This window comes from Ahaetulla prasina, chromosome 2 (genome assembly GCF_028640845.1).
Source record: "Ahaetulla prasina isolate Xishuangbanna chromosome 2, ASM2864084v1, whole genome shotgun sequence".
NCBI classification, from domain to species: domain Eukaryota; kingdom Metazoa; phylum Chordata; class Lepidosauria; order Squamata; family Colubridae; genus Ahaetulla; species Ahaetulla prasina.
The window spans coordinates 143126568-143143131 of NC_080540.1; the positions used below are offsets into that span (position 1 = coordinate 143126568).

At 38.7% G+C, this 16564-nt stretch overlaps 1 protein-coding gene across 3 annotated transcripts in view; it reads right to left on the reverse strand.

Moving 5' to 3' along the window:
• Positions 1-8489: 8489 nt before the first annotated feature.
• MAP2K6 (mitogen-activated protein kinase kinase 6) overlaps positions 8490-16564 on the reverse strand; it is a 100433-nt gene continuing 92358 nt past the window's right edge. For all 3 annotated transcript variants that reach the window (XM_058173066.1, XM_058173067.1, XM_058173065.1), the window contains 2 exons: positions 11801-11846; positions 8490-10482 (listed from right to left, as the gene is read on the reverse strand). In XM_058173066.1, the coding sequence (XP_058029049.1) occupies positions 10405-10482; positions 11801-11846 (124 nt within the window). In that variant the 3' untranslated portion in view covers positions 8490-10404. The remainder of the gene's footprint in view (positions 10483-11800; positions 11847-16564) is intronic.

Sequence of the window (16564 nt, forward strand, 5' to 3'; positions counted from 1 at the left end):
GACAATTTAGAAAAGTACAAGTATTATACAGGAATCGTTTTTCCTAAAAAGGAGATGTGCTTGCTACAATGCAAGGCTGTTCCTGGCTCAACTTTTATTCTGAGTTCAGTCAGAACCATCAACCCCCAATTTCACTCGAAGCTACACTGTAGTTTAAGACAGGTTTGTCCAAAATGTTCTTGTCTAGTAATCTCTGTTTGAAACTTAACCTCTGCCCAGTGAGTCTAGCTCCACTAATATATATTAATGCATTTTATTCTGTTTGGTGAAAGACCTAGTTGGATAAACTGCTCCCTTTTGTCTTATGCTATCTCCAGGCGATGATCAAGTTGGAATGCTTCTTAAACAATCAGTCCCGCAAGGCTGAATGACAAAAAAAAAAATCTAATCTGTAATGATGTTAAACCCTAGAGCAGAGATGGCTAACCTTTTTGCCATCGTGTGCCAAAAGCAGGATCACACGTGCGCGTGCCCCCACACACACATGCGCATGTGACACACACACTCCACTCTCCCCGCTTTTGGCACACAATGGCATGCTGGGCCCGGTAGGCCATTTTTTGCCCTTCCCAGGCTCCAGATGCTTTCTAGGAGCCTGGGGAGGGTGAAAATGCCCTTCCTCACCCCCCTCAGAGGCCGAAAATGGCCCGTTTCCTGACTTCTAGTGGGACCGGAAGGCCCGAAAATCAGCTGGCCAGCGCACCCATGCACGCTGGAGCTGAGCTAGGGCAATGCTCGCGTGTCTACAGATATAGCTCTGTGTGCCACCTGTGGCACCCATGCCGTAGGTTTGCCATCACAGCCCTAGAGATTGAATCTGCAGCTAGCAATACAGGTTGCTAGTTACAACCTCAAGTTACAAGCATGATTGAGTCCAAAATTTCTGTTGCTAAGTGAAACGTTTTAAAAAGTTTGCCCCATTTACGACTTTTCTTGCCACCGTTGTTTAAGTGAATCATTGCATTTGTTAAGTTAGTAACATGGTTGTTAGGTGAGTCTGGCTTCCCCATTGACTTTGCTATCAGAAGGTTGCAAAAGCTGATTACATGACACTGCAACCGTCATAAGTATGAGCCAGTTGCCAAGCGACGGAATTTTGATCATGTGACCACGGGGAATGCTACAATGGTTGCCAAATGTGAAAAATGGCCATAAGTCACTTTTCAAAGTGCCGTTATAACTTTGAATATTCACTAAATGAACTGTTGTAAGTCGAGGACCACCTGTATATTTTGGCAGTTTGGAAGTGCCCAATCTTCTTTCAGACTTAACATTTCCTCATGGTCTGTGGATGCCCTTATGGCTCTGGAGCCATAAGGGCATCCACAGCTGTATGTAATATTTGTTGGCTCAACTATATACAGAACAGCTGCATGTAATATTTGGTTGGCTCAACTTTTCTATTTTATTATGTACCTTTTTGACCTTCTTACATTTCTACTGGGTTTTAAACTGCTGGACGTGGGCCATCATCACATGATCTTTCTCCATTTACAGCTCTACTACTGTCATTATAATTATGCCGTGAAGAAATGCAAATTGTATGAATTGTAATTTGTGGGGAGTTCATGAGTCTCTGTAAATGCATTCTGAAATTTGCACAATATTTTCATTATAATGTGGAATCTTTTCTTTTTTAAGGAACATTTCATTAACCAGAAAATCCGTCTTTCCATTGTAGGAAATAATATGGTGATGAATTACATTAATTTATGTGTTTCCACCATTGACTAACGTTTATCAGCTGGTGTTGGTCTTTAAAGTAGTATAAAAGTCTAGTCAAAGAGGTTTTTTTCTTGGCTAATAAAATTTTATTGCCTATCCACAAACTATGCTAAGCCTTTATTTTCTTTTTTAGGCTGCATGCTGATTCAATGGTTGTCCTACTCAAAGAATGGGGAAGCAAAATTAAAACTAACTGAACCTGGTTTACCTCCCTCCAAAAATAGGATAATGGAAGGGGGGGAGAAGGTAAAAACTGTGCAATATGAAAACAATTATTGAGAGACTAAAATATAATACATAAACATATACAAGTGTATATGTGTATAAAGTGTGGGTGGCAAAATCGTTGATTTTCTCTCTCGATGGGAATCAAGTCAGGTATTCCCCACAGAATTGAATATAGCAGTATTTCTCAACCTCACCAAGATGTGTGGACTTAATTTCCAGAATTCTCCAAGGAGCTTGCTAGCTGGAGAATTCTGGGAGCTGAAAACCACACATCTTAAAGTAGCTGAGGTTGAGAAACAGATAGAGGTAATCCTTGACTTACAACCAGCTGCTTAATAAATATTAGAAGTTATGACTGCCTTGGGAAGAGCGCTTTATAAACATGTAAATTGTCTTTGTACGTGTGAGTCTATCAGGTTTTTCAAAAGTGCTTTGTATTGCCTTATTTTGTGACTGAGAAAGTGTGACTGTCCATCACCCAACTGGCTTTGTACTTAAGATGAGACTTGAACTCAAGGTTTCTAATCTGGTCTATCAGACTCCTGAATACAAAATAACATAACTATGTAGTATGATGGACTTGTAGGGCCGGCGCTACATGTAACGTGTTCACACTGGTGCAATAGGAATGGGTGTTTTGTTAATATGATTTATTTGGTTAGGGATTTTCTGTCTTCACTGTGAGTTGTATTTTGTTGGGCGGGGGTGCATTGAGGGAGCCCAACCAATCTCATTGGACATACGTTGTGCACTGACAATAAAGATTTAAAAATTTGAAATCTGGTGCCTTACCCTCTATACCAAATTGGCTGTTGTTTAAATTAATTATCATGCTCAATTTAAAAAATATTGATATTGAAATATTACTGATATTAACCCAGAATAGATATTGCATTCAGCCATTTTCCTACAAATTGGAAACAGCCTTCCTCCCATGCAATAAAAAACAAAATTGATACATTCCTCAAAAAGCAATTCCTAGATAATTTTCAGAATTCAAATTTTCTAATTAACAAATGGTGGACACAGATTGATGTTTCTTGATAAATTCCTTCTCCCAGTATTGGCTCTGTCACTGTCTTATCATGTCAGAAATCTAGTATGGCTGCTCTTCTGGTATGGCAGAGTCAGAAACTAGGAATTGTGACAGTCAACTATTACTTTATGATTAAACCAAGATACATCAAATCCCGTCTTTCTGTAAGTAAATATTGCCACTGTATATTTACTAGCAAAAAAACCTATACTCAAGGTTGGTGATGATGGTTGTGTTGCCCTTCTCAGCACATCCTTAAAACAAAGCCAGATGTTTATGAAAACATTGTTGTATCAATCGATCAGAATAGAGCTGATGGGGACCTTGGAGGTCTTCTAGTCCAACCCTCTGCTCAAGCAGGAGGCCTTATACCATTTCAGACAAGTGACTGCCCAGTCTTTTAAAATCTCCAGTGATGAAGCACCCACAACTTCTAAAGGCAAGCTGTTCCACTGGTTAATTGTCCTCACTGTTAGGAATTTTCTCCTTAATTCCAGGTTGCTTCTCTTCTTGATTACTTTCCATCCATTGTTTCTTGTCCTGCCCTCTGGTGCTTTGGAAAATAAGTTGACCCTCTGTCTTTGTGGCAGCCCCTCAAATATGCTAATGCTATGCTACTGAGTGGAGACTGGCTTTTTCTTTTCACAGTGCTATGGAGGAAACTATCCCATGTAACTCAGCAATGTCTTACTACATACAACAGAAAGCCATAAGGAACAGATTGTGGGCTTTCACTCCATTACATACTGCATAGAGGTAACTAAAAACTCTGCTTGGGAGTTCTGTATAAAACTTTCCATTTCCTCTGTCAATTTGGAGTATCTCACACACCAGATGCCCTGGTGCGGGTCAGAGTTGAGAAGCTCTGAATACCAATCGTACAAATTTACGTAGGGTGTATTTTCAATTCACGCACAATTAGGAAAGAAAAATAAGAGAAACCAGTAGATCAGTCAATTGTATCAGATGCACTATTTCAGCTAATCTGTCAAGTTCATTATGAAACCACTGTTTGGGAAAATGCAACGATGGCAAATTTACAGTCTCCAAATCCCACAAAGAGTGAACAGCAGAGTAGCCAAGATCTGCTGTTGTCTGTACTAACATTAAAAGGCCTTAATGTTATGGTTGAATATCATCAACAACTGACTCAAACTGAGGTGCAGAATAGGTGGGCCAGAACATACACACATATAACAATGACTAGATATATTTGTACATTGACAAACGGCAAATGTTATGGTTCAGAAAACATTACATTATTCGAGAATCAAAATTTTAATTTCAGGTAAATGGAATTAAAAGAATCCGTTTTATCCCATGGAATCATGGATTAAGTTACTCATAATTATATGAAGCTTCACAGTTCAATGGATTTATTCTATCTCTTATTTTATTTCAGATTATTAACTCCAGGGTCTGGAGTTAATTAGGCTGTGTTTTATGACATAGAAAAATAGTTTTGTGACATAAGAATGGGCATTTAATTTTCCTATTTTGAAAAGAAAACATTGACCAATAAATATTAGTCAACATTTAAAACATAAAATGCGGCAACTCATCTTCGCATTATTTCCTTCAGTGGAAAGATGGATTTTCTAGTTAAAGAAATGTTCCTTTAAAACAAAAGAAAACAAAAGACTTTCCACATTATAAGGGGCGGGGGGGGGAATCACACAAACATAATTTCTAAGGCCTTTTCTGAGGTTTGCCTGGAGACTGTATGAAAATCAGAATCCATAAAAATATTTCCTTCATTCCCTAAATAAATGCACACCAGGCTGTCTTTAATTCATTGGTTGCTTTCCCGAACAAGTTGTGTGTGATGAGGAACCTCAGTGGAAGAATTCATAGCATTTAGAATAAAGGAACCCCAAAGTAATTAAGAGGCTGGAAAAAAAACTTGAGTCTTTTGTTTTTAATGGAGGAATGAGTTATGCTATCATGGTCTACATCTGAAAGTAGGAAATAATCAAGTAGAGTGTGGCATGAGATGACAAAAGCAATACCCTGTAGAGAAGAATTCAACAATTACCTTTCAGTTCAAACAAGAGGGCAACACAGTGTATATGTGTGTGTGCGCGCATCCGTACATGCCTCAAAGCCACCCCTTTTCCTTCACTGTTCCAAGCAATACTGAAACTGGGCATTCCTGCTTCATAAGCTTCTAGGATACACAATCCGAAGTTGGACACACAACTTCATTGTAAGTATCCAGTGCAGTGTTTTATTAGCTTGCTATCATGCATGGCAAAATGTTCTGGTCTTAATAATAGGATTTTGCTTCATGCCTCAGTCTCTGCCAGCTACTTCTTGCTTAGAAATGGTTTCAACAGTCATCTATATTCGTTTCTAGAATGTACACCATTATGGCAAATTTTTCAGCACTGTTTTACAGAGGAGAAAAACAAGAAACAAAAAATCCCAGGAGATCATCAGTTTGCATATAGTCGTGCCCCAAATCCACATACCATTAAAAATAATTATTCCAAAGTAACTTAACAAACCTAAGACAGCTGAGAATGCTGAAATTAAAGATCAGCCACAGCAGCCATGGATTCCTGCTCTGTTAACATTTACTAGAACAGATGAATTGTACTAATAGAGCCTTGCTGAACCCAGAAACATTTTCAAATATTGAAAGACTTGGAACACATCAGCAGATGATGGGTTTGTGTTTCTGTATAAAACACATCATGGGTATCTGTGTCAGTTTTATTTATTTATGACGGCCTATAAAAATGAGGGCTCTGTAACAACTTCAAACAGGGTGATCTATTTCAGAACACTGGAGGTACATGCGCAAGTCTCTCTCTCCCTCTCTCTGTGTGTGTGTGTGTGTGTGTGTGTGTTTTCACACAAACATATATGTGAATGGGTGATGTCTTCTTTTCTGTAATTTAAGCCTGTTATTTCTTCCCCTGTTTTCAGGAGACAATCTGATCAGTTATTTCTTTCCCATTTTTACCTATAATCCTTTAGAACAGGGGTCTCCAATCTTGGCAACTTTAAGCCCGGTGGGCTTCAACTCCCAGAATTCCCCAGCCAGCTTTGCTGGCTGGGGGATTCTGGGAGTTGAAGTCCACCAGGCCAAAAGTTGCCAAGGTTGGAGACCCCTGTTTTAGAAAATGGACATGAATTCCGACTGCATTGCAAGGGCTGTGAACATTTCAGGAGAATTATGCTCACTAACATGATATGAGAGAACTTTTAAATAACAAAGACAGCTTTAAATCTGGAATAGAAAATACAGATGTTAGGCATGTTTTATTCTATAACTGTGGTAGGGTTCGTGTACCTGCCAAGAGATGAATTATATTTGGACAGACCTGACAAAAGACCTCACAAACACCACATTCTAATTCCTAAAACAAAGCATGAGGCGTGTAGTGTTATTCTTTCCAGTCAGACTTAACTGCAGACATCACTGGCATGCTCCAGCTATTGGAAACCAATGGGAATATCAATATTGCCTATTAAGCCCAATCTGATCTCCTGAATCCAGCCTGCCTGTTACCATAGCACTCCGATAAAGGTGTTCTGAGGTCAAGAGGATGTAATATCCAATGGGGCTTCACTATTCCAAGAAGGGGGAAAAAAAGGCAGCAAAACAATCTCTACATCAAGTGTCAGATCCGTTTATAGGAAACCCCAAAAGTGGGTTTTAAATGACATGTTTTTCCAAAGTGAGAATAGATGCTGGAACTAGTTCTAAAATCTGGCTGGCTGAGCTTTAGCTGCAGCTGAAGACAATCAATCACAGTATCTAAGAATCAACTAGGGGAGACGGGGAAGGTAACCAGAGATGTAAAATAGTTACAAACCATTCTTTGCTTTTGAAAAAAATACAATGAAAGGGAAGGCTCTTAGTGTTTTATCTGCAATTAAACATCTTCTAAGTCAGGGGTCTCAATCTTGGCAACTTTAAGCCGGTGGACTTCAACTCCCAGAATTCCCCAGCCAGCTTTGCTGGCTGGGGGATTCTGGGAGTTGAAGTCCACCAGGCCTAAAGTTGCCAAGGTTGGAGACCCCTGTTTTAGAAAATGGACATGAATTCCGACTGCATTGCAAGGGCTGTGAACATTTCAGGAGAATTATGCTCACTAACATGATATGAGAGAACTTTTAAATAACAAAGACAGCTTTAAATCTGGAATAGAAAATACAGATGTTAGGCATGTTTTATTCTATAACTGTGGTAGGGTCCGTGTACCTGCCAAGAGATGAATTATATTTGGACAGACCTGACAAAAGACCTCACAAACACCACATTCTAATTCCTAAAACAAAGCATGAGGCGTGTAGTGTTATTCTTTCCAGTCAGACTTAACTGCAGACATCACTGGCATGCTCCAGCTATTCGAAACCAATGGGAATATCAATATTGCCTATTAAGCCCAATCTGATCTCCTGAATCCAGCCTGCCTGTTACCATAGCACTCCGATAAAGGTGTTCTGAGGTCAAGAGGATGTAATATCCAATGGGGCTTCACTATTCCAAGAAGGGGAAAAAAAAGGCAGCAAAACAATCTCTACATCAAGTGTCAGATCCGTTTATAGGAAACCCCAAAAGTGGGTTTTAAATGACATGTTTTTCCAAAGTGAGAATAGATGCTGGAACTAGTTCTAAAATCTGGCTGGCTGAGCTTTAGCTGCAGCTGAAGACAATCAATCACAGTATCTAAGAATCAACTAGGGGAGACGGGGAAGGTAACCAGAGATGTAAAATAGTTACAAACCATTCTTTGCTTTTGAAAAAAATACAATGAAAGGGAAGGCTCTTAGTGTTTTATCTGCAATTAAACATCTTCTAAGTCAGGGGTCTCCAACCTTGGCAACTTTAAGATTTGTGGACTTCAACTCCCAAAAAACTCCCAAGTCTTAAAGTTGCCATGGTTGGAGACCCCTGTTCTAAGTCACTTCTAATAGACCTCTGCAAAGAAGACCAGCTACACTGTAAAATATGGACTGCTTGGAAACCAGGATCAAAATGTCTTGACAAAAAGCCACCTTATCAATACTAATATACTGGTCTTCCCCAATTTGATGCTCCCCAGATGTGTACGGTGTCGACTAAATATTGGTCAGCACACCTTGAAGACCCTGGATACGTTGCTACTATACCCACAATCTCCATTTGGCGGTGGGTTTCACATTTTGTTACCACTGGTTCGCCCGACACACGTGCCTTCCGCACATGCGCCCAGCCTCAGAAATGTGCCTAAATAGGATGCCATAGAGCCGGGGCGGGTCCACCTGCGATTTCCGCTACTGGTTCAGCTGAGCCGGTCAAACACCACCTCTGATATGGAGTGAACAAACATCACTGCTTGAACCTCTAGGAAGAATTAATATTGTCAGGAGGAAACAGAAATGCTTCTTGAACAAAAAGTTGCTTTGGAAATCATGGGAGAACTGCAGTTATTTTCATCAGATAAGATCAGGTCTTATTTCTGAAACTACCCCAATAAAAGATAGTATTGTGAAGCAAGAGAGACACACATATTGCGGTTTCCATATGTCAAAACAAAATCTATGACGACCACTTCTGAATGAAAAATCAAGTAGTTTTAGCCCTAGCAGTGTTCTTTTGCTGTTGCTCATGTTAGATGAGGGAAATAATGCTTATTAAGTAATTTCTGTTCCATCTTTTGCTTTCAGACAGAGCCAACTTGCTGTGGCAAACTCACTGCAGCCAACTTGCCACAGCCAACTTGCAGTGGGTGAACTCGCCAAGGCCAACTCGCTGCAAGACAACTTGTTGCGGGACAATTTAACAATTCTATTTAATTATTTAAAATAAATAACAACTATTTTAATTTTTGCCATTCACATTTCATTCTGTTCCTCCTTTTGCATCCTTTCTTTAATGATTCTATTCCACCATTTCTTTGATATTAGTGTAACTCTTGTCCCGCAGTGAGAAGTTCTGTGGCGAGTTGTCCTGCAGTGAGTTGGCCGTGATAAGTTGGCCATGGTGAGTTGGCTGTGGCAGGCTGGTCATGGCGAGCTGGCTGTGGAGAATTGTCACAGACCCACCAAAGATATAGGTGGATCTTCTTCAGGGAGGAGTATGGAAAAAAAGATTCATGTAGGTGAAAAAGAAAACCACTATGGGACACCTGAGAATCCAAAGCAAACTCAGTGTTCTCAGAAGAATGTAAAACTAGTAAAACTTTGCTCATTTCTTGATTTTTTTACACCCCACCCCCTTTTGTGAAACCCACATCTCTAGGCCTCCTCAGTCCCACTTTCCTTTGTGAAGCCTTTTTTTTTTCCATTCAAAGGCACAAAACTCTCTACTAAGCCAATAGGGACAGAGTTCTTCCTTGATTGGCCATGATTTAGAGCAGGGGTGTCAAACTGAAAGGCAGCCTGCGGGCGGCATGCGCCACGCCCACCCTGGTTCTGCAAAGGCAAAAAACATCGTGATATGTCGTGATATGTCATGTGATGTGATCAAGTTTGACACCCATGATCTAGAGAAACATCATTATTTACGCAACAATCAAATGTCTAAAGCTGCTTTTGATTTTCCACTAACTTTTAAATATATCACTCCCACTGTTAATCCCACAGATCCTGATACTGAGATAGAATCTTAATCTTAAGGATATAATTGTTTATAGAAACTGCAGTTTTAAACCAAACCACTGGAATAATAATCTCATCCAACAAATCATTTTCTTTCTTTTCTTTTTGCATCCTGCTGATGTTCTCGCCAAAACAATCTTCAGATATATACTAGGGAATGATTCCTCATACATTGCTGGAGTAACATACAAATCAAACTCTTATTTCAATGTAAATTTGTCATCCATGTCATAAATGGACCATACCTTCTCCCCTTCCTTTTCCTACAAAGCACTATAAATACTCTTTTCTGTAACTTCACTGTTATAGCTGTCATTATTGTCCACTGTCTCACAAAAAAACAAAAACAAGAATTCTATTAAAAATCAAGCGCTTAACATAAATATTAAAATAATAGTAAGGACAAAATATAACTCTATATCGAACTTCATAACTACCGTAGCACCTATTACCATAAACAAAAGAAATCTGATTTGACAGAAAATTAAGTATGGCTAGTAGAGAGGTTGGTTAGAGAGCCCTAAAGTATCATCATTTAAATCACTCGTCGTTTTGTGTATTTTTTTGTTTATGGTTGACAATCTTATTAAAATTCATTTCACTAATCAGTTCATTCTATATCACTATGAATACCAAAGAACCCTTTAAAAAAGCCTTCAAGGGAAGGAGATTAGGATTTTACAAAAAAATAAAAGGAAAATGGCCACCAGTTAAGCTCTCCTCTGGCTTTCCTGTAATGAAGGCTGTCCTACCATGACCCCCTCCTCCTTAATCCCACCAGTCCATCAAAGAATAAAATAATGTACAAGTCCATTTTTTTTTCAGTTTTCCAGGATGAGTTTGACAAAAGAAGCCACATCTGTTTCTTTGGATTCATGAAAGGTAAAGAAGGGGTGTTGCTAAAAAAGAAAAGAAAAGAAAGCGATGAGTGGAAGGTGACAAAAGTTCCCAATTAAAATCCGTATTTTTAATTTGTCTGTTTGTATCCTGCCTTTATTATTTTTACAAATGACTCAAAGCAGCAAACATATACAACACACCTTCCTCCTCTTATGTTGGGCTGAGAGAAAGTGACTGGCTCAAAGTCACCCAGCTGGCTTTCATGGCTAAGGCAGGATTTGAACTCAGCCCCTTACTTTCTAGACAAGCCGCAAGCATCACACCAAACTGGCTTAAATGGCTAGGGAGACACTTCCTGAGTGCCATGACAGAACCTTATTCCCCTCATGATCAGTTTGCAGCCTTTCCACACTTTTTTTTTTTTTACTTTTCAGCATAGTGACTGAATGCTTAGTCGGCATTGGTTGTCCCAATGCAAGTATGGGCTATTGTTTCACAACTGCGTCTCATCCGCCTACTGAGATTATAACCTCCACCCACCGTTTCCTGTTTCGCACCAAAAGTAGCATTTCCTGACTTCTGCTGGTTCAGGCGTCCTGTGCTTCACTTCATTATAGGCTGCTGACCATTCTTATTGCTGCCCTTTTAGGTTTTTTTGTGTGTGTGTTTTCCAATGAAACACTGGCGTTAATACAGCAACAACTCAAACAGGTTTACTGGCAAAATAGAGAAAGGCTGTTTGTTTGTTTTTTAAAATACAATCTCATATCTCTCTTTTAAAGAATACTGAATTCATAATGAAGTAACTGGAAAGTCTTGATAAACTACCAAAAATAAAATAAAATTAGATACTTCAAAACTGTGGCAATAATAAAAAGCAGAGCTCATATTTTCCATTTGATTGTGTGTGTGTGAGAGCATATGTGCGTTTGTGTATTTCAATTTATAGACAAGCAGAAGCAAAAATAACTTGGATTAGAAACCTACAATTCATCCATCCCTGATGCTAATTCATAAAACATTGCATCAAACAACTCTAGCATTTGAAGGGGAATCTATCCTTCCTTCCTTCCTTCCTTTCTTCCTTCACTCCCCTCCCCTCTCCTCCATTCCTACCTCATTCAGTGATTTCAAAATTGTGCCTGGATGTTCAGATATATATATTCAGATGAATATATGTGGGCAAACAACAAGGGTGCAAGCTGTGACATGGTCCTACAGGCACCAACTCTCTAACTGACATTTCTTTTGGTTATGTAAAGGCTGAAGGCAGAGAACAGAGCTATTGGGATGGCACTATTATTCTTGCCTCCTCATGCTTATTCAAAAGCATGAGTGAAATCTGTGTTACTCTTGAATTGAACAAGATAAACTCACCATTAGCTCAGGATATGTAGGTCTTTCTGTGGAATTTTTCTTCAAGCTTTGAAAGAAAAAGAAAGATACATATTATTTTATGTTCAGTATATAAGCAACAGCCAAATGCCAATCTAACCCAACAAACGCTACAGATTGGTCTCTAAAGCCGGGTGGATAGAAATTACGCTCAAAACCAAAGTAATAAGCCATTAACAACATAAATAAATTTCCCTCAAAAATCCTCAAATAAAGTAGGGGGATAAAAGCTTCACTATTTTAATGTAGAACAGTGGCCCCCCAACATTTTGGGCACCAGGATCCGTTGCTGTGGAAAGAGGTATTTCGGTGGACTGGAAGGGGTGTGGTTTCGTGTATTGCCTGCACTCCATCGATGGGGCTTCACTTGTTTGCATAGCCTGGTTTCTAGCATGGTGTGGACCACTCGCGGCCCATGGACCGGGGGCTGGGGACCCCCGATATAGAATGCTGTGCTATGAACATTTTTAAAAAACATACTATTTTGCACAAATTTAATAGCACAACAAATATAGGTTCTGATGCATGCCCCCTCTAACCGCAATTCTGAAGAATCAGCAGTATATATGCAGTAACCACATCTCACAAGCACAGGAGTAGGGCAGAATTATATGACTGAAATTAAATTTCACATGTAAAATCTAATTTGTGTCTGGCTGAAGTACAAGTAAATGGAATAAATGTAGCTTCTTTAAGCAGAAATGATCTGTACCTTTGAGTTTACAAATTCAAGAGTAAGACAGAATAACATAAATATGTATTTATAATCTCATATAAAAGAGGTTAAAGTAAACTTTAAAAGTATCCACTGATAGCACATCATATCCATACAAATTAAATGGGATTTACCATATTCATTTGATTTTATATCAAGTTTTAAAGGAAGATCTTTTGCTCATTTTTTTTTCCATTTAAACAAAATATGAGTTAGAATCCCAGGTAACATTATACAAGCTGCTCATACATTTTAATTTTGTTTACTGAGTTAGGGGAAAGGAAAAAGGAAAACTTTTAAAAGGTTCCTTCTGAATTCACAGTGGCAACTGCTTCGAAACTTCTGAAAATTAAATTGATTTTAAAATAGGAATTCAATTCTGCTTACAAAACTGGCATTTCAATAGAGGTCAATACAATCCACAGCATGGCAAAATTTTTAAAAAGTGGTTTCTATTCATTTTTTTAATGGCTGCTTTCATGGTAATATCATCCTTATGTTTTTATGCTATAAATAATATAATGTGGAAATTTCTAATAAAGCTTGGCTTCTGCTTTATGTACTTGGTGAATGTTTTACTGTGTAGTTTTATGAGTTTTCAAGTTTAACCAAAAATAGCTTTAAATGTAAAAGAGAAATTATGCCAATTATTTGGTTCTTTAACAAACAAATGTCAAACATTTTTAAAAAGCCAAAAATGCTGCTATTCACTCAGCTATGTGTAGACAACTAATGCTGAAAAAATTTCTGGCTTGTTTAAAATTTTCAATATGGCAACCAGAATCTCATTTTCTTAATTTACTGGCTAAATATTTTTAGAGTTGGGTTTTTATTTTTACCTCCAAAAATGTTATTCAGAAAATAAGGAACCCTTATATTTTATGTCATACATTCTGGTTTTAAATGGATACCCTTGCTTGATACCTTCCATACCAAGAATCTTCATAATTAAAAAAATGATACATTTATATGGTATAGGACTTATACAGAGTGAATTAGTTTACCTCCCCCGAAATCCCCTGAAATCCCCAGCCACTAACAGCCACTATGACCAGTTTTACTAAATCAAAAGGGACTTTCTGTAAGAAATGAGCTGAAGAAGGAAGAACTAGCAATTCCCAGGCTAGAAAGAAATGTCATGCTAAAATAGGTTGAATACCTCCAAAAGGCCATCAATGTAGCCACATATCCAATGAGCCCTGGCACAGTGGTTAAAGTGCAGTATTACAGACTAATTCTGCCCATAGCCTTGAGTTTAATCCTGACAAGGTCTAGAACTGTGATGGCGAACCTATGGCACGCATGTTCAGCCTGCTGGGCATGCGCGCGTGCCTTCCGCTGGCCAGCTGGTCTTCGGATTTCTGCCGCACATGTGCAGGGGGTGGGGCACATGCACGGGGCAGAGCGCATGCCAGGGAGGTACACACATATGCACGGGGGGCACATGCACAGGGGGGTGCATGCACAGGGCCATTACGCGCATTGCATTTTGGGAGTTCGGGTGCGCACGTGCGCACTTTGGGCACTCGGTCCGGAAAAGGTTAGTCATCACTGGTCTAGAATCTGAACTCTATAATAGACATATATTAAGGCTCTGACTTTTGTGACTGCAGTATACGGCTACAATCTGCCTTGCAATAACAAGACTATTAATTTCTCAAACTGTGCCTATGAGGCTTCTTAGAAGAAGCCAAGTCCTGCTCTGTCTTACACATTGGAAAAAAGAATCAGAACATTAAATACAAGCTTGATGGATATTATCTTGTAGATGACCCTCACCCCGTCAGAGACCTTGGAGTTTTCATATCAAATGATCTAAGTGTCAAAGCCCACTGCAACTACATCACCAAAAAGGCTTTAAGAGTTGTAAACCTAATCTTGCGTAGCTTCTTATCCAGAAAGATTACATTACTAACCAGAGCATACAAAACATTTGTTAGACCAATTCTCGATTACAGCTCGCCTGTCTGGAACCCACACCTCATTTCGGACATTAATACAATTGAGCATGTCCAGAATATTTCACAAAAAGAATTCTCCACTCCTCTGATCACAACAAAATACCTTATGCCACCAGACTTGAAATCCTGGGTTTAGAAAATTTAGAACTCTGCCGCCTTTGGCATGACCCAAGTATAACTTATAAAATCATCTGCTACAATGTCCTTCCTGTCGAAGACTACTTCAGCTTCAATCGCAACAATACATGAGCACACAATAGATTTAAACTTAAAGTGAACCACTCCAATTTTGATTGTAAAAAATATGACTTCATTAACAGAGTTGTTAATGCCTGGAATGCACTACCTGACTGTGGTCTCTTCCCAAAATCCCCAAAACTTTAACCTAAGACTGTCTACTGTTGACCTCACCGCATTCCTAAGAGGTCTGTAAGGGGCGTGCATAAGAGCACCAATGTGCCTACCGTTCCTGTCCTAATGTTCCCTTTGATTGTATCCAATTCGTATGGTTATTTCATGCTTATACTTATATATACTGTTGTGTTTGACAAATAAATAAATAAATAAATATAAATAAATAAATAATCTGAAGAACTAACATTCAAATCCTAGGTAAAAACAACAATTCAAGTGCTATTAATATCTGCTAATATTTGTGAAGGTGAAAGAAAATCAGCAATTTTAGTATCTTGGTATCTTCTGTGTGTTTAATACTGTATCTGCCAAGTCAATATAAACAGTGCCAAGAACTGAGAAACCTGTACCAGATTGCTTCACATCTTACAAAAAAAGAACAGAACAGATTTTGGGTAAAACATCTATAGATATGACTTAGTTAACCATTACTGATAAAAGATGCAAGATAACTGAGGTATCCTACTTACTCCAAGAGAGACACTATTCCCAAATTTTAAAAATGAGAACAAGAGCTACATTTGACACCATGCAAACCCAAAACCTAGACTAGACTGAGAAAATTTCAATTTCAGATAAATTGCAGCAGGATAGATTGCTCTAATTAACCTTAGTGTCAGTTCACATTTTTTTATTACGCTCCACCTCTTAATACAGAGCTTGAGAGTACCGTTATATGCTAAAAAGTAAAACTCATTTGGATCTAACAACTGACCACTCTGCCTTTAAATCAGAGTAATCTTTGTGACTAGATTACCAGTCAGTGGTGAAATCTGAACCGGTTTACTACTGGTTTGCTAGCTGCTCGTGCACACTGCCAAATGCAAGGTGCGCACATGCACAGTGCATCCCAAGGAGGCATGGGGTAAGTAGAACAGCGTGGGGGGGATGATCAGCTGTGGCGCGCGATCTTTTTTTTTTTTACTTTTAAAAGCATTTTTTACAACCTATTCAGCTGAATAGGTTGTAAAAATGCTTTAAAAAGTTTAAAGAAAAAGACTGATGATCGCGCAGCTCAGCTAGGATCACCAGAGCCTTTCTTTTACCTTTTAAAAGCACTTTTTTACAACCTAATCGGCCGAATAGGTTGTAAAAAAATGATTTTAAAAGTAAAAAAAAAGGTTCTCACAATCGTGTGGCTAACTGTGACCGTCAGACCCCTTTTTTTTAACCTTTTAAAAGCATTTTTTTTTAAAAAGCGGCAAGCGGGAGACTGGGCATTGGGTGGGCATGGGGCCATTTTTGCTACCGGTTCTCCGAACCACCTGCCGCCATCGCAGTCTGAACTGGGAGCATTTCACCGGTTATCACTGCTTGTTCAATCCTTTCAGAAAAAGTATCTATCATCACTGGTTCTTGGCAGTTTACAATTATCTTATCCATTGAAATAAAAAAACATGTTGCTGTGGTCTTAAGAACTACAATTGATTTTAAAGAAAAAATTGATGTGTCAATCTCTTACACCTCACAACAGGCAGCTTCACCAAATTCAGGAAAGGGTGACATTATTCCTTGCTATCATCTTTCAGCTCCCTGTATGAAGCCCTCAACTGATCTACTTGCAATATTCATCACAATATCCATACATTATAAACACAGAGCCAAAACTTTAAAAAAAAGTATTTGTACCATTTTTATGAATATTTATATGCATAT